At 53.2% G+C, this 6,286-nt stretch overlaps 1 protein-coding gene across 1 annotated transcript; it reads left to right on the plus strand.

The window, feature by feature from the left end:
* The first annotated feature begins 431 nt into the window (after window positions 1-431).
* Window positions 432-6,179, plus strand: CYP2A23 (cytochrome P450 family 2 subfamily A member 23). The gene is made up of 7 exons (XM_017882687.1): window positions 432-1,153; window positions 1,432-1,594; window positions 2,406-2,555; window positions 2,791-2,951; window positions 4,020-4,196; window positions 5,898-6,039; window positions 6,124-6,179. The coding sequence occupies exons 1-7, from the start codon at window positions 974-976 to the stop codon at window positions 6,177-6,179; spliced, it is 1,029 nt and encodes a 342-aa protein (XP_017738176.1). The 5' UTR covers window positions 432-973.
* Window positions 6,180-6,286: the final 107 nt, after the last annotated feature.

Here is a 6,286-nt window from a genome sequence, read left to right on the forward strand (position 1 = left end):
ATAATAATATTCATAGGGATGATACAATCAATCTAGTGGGTCTCCCTAAGGATCTGGGTTGGAAACCAGTGGAGGTCTTTGCAAATTACAACCCTTGGGACACTTGAGATTTTTCCACCATTTGGGGGTTGTTATTACTATTTCTCCAGACCTGGCCAATCCCTCTGCCAGCTGATAACTCGAGGTACTCTTCTCCAAGTGTGGGGAACGTTCCTCTGAAATACGGATCTGGTCTTCCACCCGTTTCCCAACCAGAGATGGGCAATGGAGGTTCTATGGCACCCATCCTGGCCTCACTCTGAGGTTCCAATGAGGATTCTGGGCATCAAGAGGCAGCTCTGGGCCAAAGCAAAATCATCAGCCCCTGGGCTTTCTGGGAGGAGCTGCTGGGCTTGCTACACACTCCTCCTCCCAGAAACTCCACACCCACACCCTGGGTCTTCCCAGCCCGAAGTCTCTCAAGTCCATATGTCTGGAATCCCCTTTCCTGAGACCCTTAACCCTGCATCCTCCTCACCAGAAGACCCCCAAATGCACAGCCACACTTTTGTCTCACCCTAATAAAACCCAGACCTTTGGATTCCTCTCCCCTGGAACCCCCAAATCCACAACTTTGGGGTACATTCTCAGTCTCAGACCCAAAATCCAAAGCCCAAGTGCTCCCCTATGCAAATATTCCAAACTCCTCAGTTCTACAGTTTATCTGTTGCCCCCTCCTAAATCCACAGCCCTGGGGCACCCCTCCTGAAGTACCACAGACTTAGTCTGGAGGCCCTCTCTCTGTTCAACTGCCCTAGGGTCCCCCTCCTCCTCCCTTGTTGGCTGTGTCCCAAGCTAGGCGGGATTCATGGTGGGGGGTGTAGTGGGAGGTGAAATGAGGTGATTATGTAATCAGCCAAAGTCCACCCCTCTTTATCAGGCAGTATAAAGGCAAACCACCCCAGTCATCACCATCTATCATCCCACTGCCACCATGGTGGTCTCAGGGCTGCTCCTGGTGGCCTTGCTGGCCTGCCTGACTGTGATGGTCTTGATGTCTGTCTGGCAGCAGAGGAAGAGCAGGGGGAAGCTGCCTCCAGGACCCACCCCATTGCCCTTCATTGGAAACTACCTGCAGCTGAACACAGAGCAGATGTACAACTCCCTCATGAAGGTGTCCCGAGGCAGGGAGATGGGTGGCACGGGGTGGGGACTGCCTAGTTGTCTGGGGCTTTGTGGCAGGGGATTCACCAGTATGGACCAGAGGCTTAGGAAAGGGAGTTTTGGAGGTTAAGCGTCAGGGTCCTAGCCAGGAAACACAGGATCTTGGGATGTCCAGCTCCCTGACTGTGAGAACCTGGGGACGAAGGATCCCAGTACTTGACATCTCGGTGCTGGGCCCATTCAGAGTGGGGGCTGCTCCCTCTAACCACTCCCACCCACCTCCATCAGATCAGTGAGCGCTATGGCCCCGTGTTCACCATTCACCTGGGGCCCCGGCGGGTCGTGGTGCTGTGCGGACATGATGCCGTCAAGGAGGCTCTGGTGGACCAGGCTGAGGAGTTTAGCGGGCGAGGCGAGCAGGCCACCTTCAACAGGGTCTTCAAAGGCTATGGTGAGGGGGTGCCCAAGAGGGGGAAGGTGGCCAAGAGAACACAATGGTCTCAGTGTCCCCAGCCTTCTCCCTGACTCTCCTGCCCACTGGAGGCTATGGCAGAGACCCCGGTCTGGTCTTATCTCCCCATCTCCTTTCATTGTGGCCTCTCCGTGTGTGTCCCTCACCTGTCTCCAGCGTCCCTGTCCTGATTCCTCCCTGCCTCTCTCTACCCCTTGTTCTTTCTCCTCCTTCTCTCTCACTAGAATCTCCTCTTTCCCTCTCTCCCCATCTCTGAGGACATCCTGGGTTTCTGTTTTCCAACCCTGGTCCTCTGTCTTCATTTGTCTTTTTGTCGTTCTCTGCTTCTGTGCTTCTCGATGTTTCTCCGCTTACTGCTTCCCTCTCCCACTTCTTCCTCTGTCTTAGGATTTCATGGTATTCCGACTTCCACATCTCCAGCCTCCATCTCCTGGTAACAGTCTCTCTTCCTTCCAGACCCTCTCTGTTTCTGTCTCCGTATTTTTCTGTCTTCTTCAGCTCAGCTTAAGAATCTTTCACCATTTTTATTTCCTCCTCCCAGATCTCCCCATGTCTCACTTCCCCTCCCTCCATCCTCTCTCTCTCTCTCTCTCTCTCTCTCTCTCTCTCTCTCTCTCTCTCTCTCTCTCTCTCTCTCTGAGTTTGCAGCTCTCCTGGGCACTCTCGCTGAATCCATCTCTCTCCCACCCCAGTCCCTCTCTGCTCCACCTTTGGGGAGCCCGTTGGGGCTGGTCTGCTCCTGCCTCCGCCGCCCCCTGACCTCTCTCCACCTCCACGTTCACCTCCCCAGGCGTGGCGTTCAGCAACGGGGAGCGCGCCAAGCAGCTCCGGCGCTTCTCCATCGCCACCTTGCGGGACTTCGGGGTGGGCAAGCGCGGCATCGAGGAGCGCATCCAGGAGGAGGCGGGCTTCCTCATCGAGGCCCTCCGGGGCACGCGCGGTGAGCAGGAGACCCCGAGTGCGGGGGCAGGAGCAGGAAAACGCCCAGGGCGGGGACCCGCGCCCGCGTTCTGCCTGAGGATGGGGACTAGGTGGGGAAAGGCCCCCGCACTTCCAGCCCTGGAGTCTGGCGCTGGGAACTTGGCTCAACAGGGCCCTGCCTCCCGGAATTCTGACTCTCCTCAGGCCTCTGAGTTGACTCTCTCCCCAATCCTCTCCTCCGGCCACATCCGCAGGCGCCAATATCGATCCCACCTTCTTCCTGAGCCGCACCGTCTCCAATGTCATCAGCTCCATTGTCTTTGGGGACCGCTTTGGCTATGAGGACAAAGAGTTCCTGTCACTGCTGCGCATGATGCTGGGAAGCTTCCAGTTCACGGCAACCTCCACGGGGCAGGTAACCGGCTGCAGCCCGGCCCGTGGCGCCCCTACCACAACCTGCCAACTGCTCCCCTACCTGGAGACAGGTGCCCAAACTCCCACCCCTCCAGACAGTGTCCCCTCAAAATCAGCCCCAGTATTGGACAACTGGACGGTTGCACCAGAACCCAGGATGGGTGCCCAATACCCAGTCTCCAAGGACACCTGGATAGCCCAACAGATGCTCCCCAAAACAGAGCCTGCTGGCAGGATGCAAGCCCTCAGCTCAGCTCTCTCACCTGGGCACGTGTTCCCATCCCCAATTTACCGTAATTTCTAACAGGTACCCCTATCCAGTTCTTCTTTTCACATCTACACAAATGTTCCAAATTAGCCCACTGGAATATCTGGCCAAGCACCCTCTACTTCACCCACTTTAAATACCTGAAAACATCGACAGCTGCCCTAACCAACACCCCAAACACATAAATATCTAGACAGATTATTCCCCAGACACCCAAGTAAGTGTTCGCCAACCCTTTGCAATCACACACCTTACAGAGGTGCTCCCAGTGCATCCCACTTGGATACATAAACACCTGAACAGGTATCCCCTCCACTTGAACATCTTCACCAGCCGCGCTTTAATACCTGAACACCTGAACAAAAGTCCCCAGTCCGGACCCAGTAAGTATCTGGATAGTTGTCCCCAACCAAGTCCACTTAAATGCCTAAATACCTAGACAGGTGACACTCCCCTCATACCAGCCACACCTGAATAGCTAAACACCTGGACAGGTGTCTTCCAACTCCACTTGAATATCTGAACACCTAGATGTGTGCTCCAATCCAGCCTCATTTAAATACCTGAAACCTGGATATATGCCTCAGTTCTTCTCACCGAAATTCCTAGAACGTGGCCCTGGCACCTAACCCACATGAAAACGTAGATATAAATTCCCATCCAACCCCACTGAAATACCTAAACACCTGGACAGATGCCTTTAACTCAGTTCCTTCCTTGCTATGAAACAAGTCCCATTCCCATCAGCTCCTGCCCCCTGACAACTGTCCTTCCCTTCCCATCCTCTCTCTGCAACCCCAGCTCTATGAGATGTTCTCTTCAGTGATGAAACACCTGCCAGGACCACAGCAACAGGCCTTTAAGGAGCTGCAAGGGCTGGAGGACTTCATAGCCAAGAAGGTGGAGCACAACAGGCGCACGCTGGATCCCAATTCCCCACGGGACTTCATCGACTCCTTTCTCATCCGCATGCAGGAGGTACCCCCCCAGCAGCCAGTGCGGGGAGATGCAAAGCCAGGCAGAGGAAAATCAGGCTGGGAGTGGGGCGGGCAGATAACACAGGCCCATTGAAATTAGCCCTCATCATAATAATCCTCACAATTGGCTGGGCAGAGTGGCTCACGCCTGTAATCCCAGCACTTTGGGAGGCCGAGGCAGGTGGATCACCTGAGGTCAGTAGTTCGACCAGCCTGGCCGACATGGTGAAACCCCGTCTCTACTAAAAATACAGAAATGACCTAGGCATGGTGGCATGCGCCTGTAATCCCAGCTAGCTACTCAGGAGCCTGAGACAGGAGAATTGCTTGAACACGGGAGGCAGAGGTTGCATTGAGCAGAGATCATGCCACTGCACTCTGGCCTGAGTGACACAGCAAGATTCTGAAAAAAAAAAAAAAAATCCTCATAATCCCAACTATATCAACCACTGCTCTTCCATCTACTGAGCCCTCACCCACAGGCAGGACTTGTGCACGTGAATTAGAAGAGCAAGCACTTCTACAGCACTACCATGTGCCAGGCACTGTGTTAAGTGCTTTAAGATAGTCCCCCACTGAACACTCACAACAGCTTTGCAGGAGGTTCAGTCATGGCCCCAATTGTGCAAATGAGGAAACTGAGGCCCAGAGAGTTGAAGTGTCTTAACTGAGGTCACACAATAGGGAAGCCTTGGTCCCCCAAGCTCAAACCCTGGTGTCTCTGAGCCTAAAGCTGGTGCTTTTAACCACCAAGCTCTCTAACCATTCACGCCCTGGTTATCAGACACACCTCTGTAGACAGGTGACCTGGCTTTACGTTACAGGGTCCCCACATCCATCTGGACGTCAGTCTCCCATGTGGGAAGGCTTTAGGGAGTCTGAAGCTCAGGGAGAAAGGATCAAGGGAGGGGATTCCTCCACAGTAAGTTTCAAGATTTTTAGGGAAGAAATAGGATGCTGTTGCTTAAAGTTCTATGCTTGTTTCTTAGAAAAACTCTTTTTTCCTGACTCTTCATCTTGCTGTCTCTGTACTACTTTCTCTTCGTCTCCCCTCATCATTATCTTTCTAAATATTCCTACCATTAAAAAAGTAACAGACTGGGCAAAATGACAAAACCCCATCTGTACAAAAACTACAAAAAAATGACTGGGCATAGTGGTACATGACTGTGGTCCCAGCTACTCAGGAGGTTGAGGTGGGAGATAGCTTGAGCCCAGGGTGGGCAGAGGCAGCAATGAGCCAAGATCATGGCACTGCACTCCAGCCGGGGTGACAGAATAAGACCGTGTCTCAAAAAAATTAATTACTTTTAAAAAAAATTAACCAATGAGCCTGCATGGTCATGTGCATTTGTGGTTCTAGCTACTCAGGAGGCTGAGGCTGGAGGATTCCTTGAACCCAGTTCAAGTCCACCCTGTGCAACTTAGCAACACCAAGTCTGTATAAGAAAAAAAGACTGACAGCTAAGTTGATAATTAAAGGACAGATGGTCAGCGAGGTAAAGAAGGTGAGAAGGAAGAACATTTTGGGCAAAGCCAGCAGCCAGGGCAAGGGCTGGAACCTGGAGCGAGTCTGGCAGATCTAGGATCCTTCTTTCCACCTTTGGTCTGGACCAAAGAGAGGAAGATTCAAAGGAAAAGCCCTAGAAGGGCCCCAAGAGCATGGGAAGTGAGCTTGGTCTAAAGGCCCCTCTCCCTGCAGGAGGAGAAGAACCCCAACACGGAGTTCCACTTGAAGAACCTGGTGCTGACCTCGCTGAACCTCTTCTTCGCAGGCACCGAGACCGTCAGCACCACCCTGCGCTACGGCTTCCTGCTGCTCATGAAGCACCCAGAGGTGGAGGGTAAGACTGGAGGGGGAGGGAAGTGGAGGGCCCCAGACCCTCAAAACTCTTCTGACCCTGGTGCAATGTCCCCACCTGCGCCAGATCCCAGGACCCTGAGATGTGCCTTGCTGTCCAGAGACAGGGCAATATTCAGCTGATAGGAATCAGCTGAGTCTCACTGGCTATTAAAATACTGAAAATGTCTGCAGTGATTGTTCAGTCACTCCTGTCCCAAGCCCACTGAGTGCCCCATTACCCGCTCCTC

Source organism: Rhinopithecus bieti, unplaced genomic scaffold (assembly GCF_001698545.2).
Source record: "Rhinopithecus bieti isolate Rb0 unplaced genomic scaffold, ASM169854v2 scaffold_13621, whole genome shotgun sequence".
NCBI lineage: Eukaryota > Metazoa > Chordata > Mammalia > Primates > Cercopithecidae > Rhinopithecus > Rhinopithecus bieti.

Excerpts from the sequence above, each read along its gene's own strand:
- CYP2A23 (XM_017882687.1), top strand. The coding sequence starts at position 974 with ATGGTGGTCTCAGGGCTGCTCCTGGTGGCCTTGCTGGCCTGCCTGACT. Across the intron at positions 1,154-1,431 it reads TGTACAACTCCCTCATGAAG|ATCAGTGAGCGCTATGGCCC; the intron begins GTGTCCCGAGGC and ends CACCTCCATCAG. Across the intron at positions 2,952-4,019 it reads CGGCAACCTCCACGGGGCAG|CTCTATGAGATGTTCTCTTC; the intron begins GTAACCGGCTGC and ends CTGCAACCCCAG.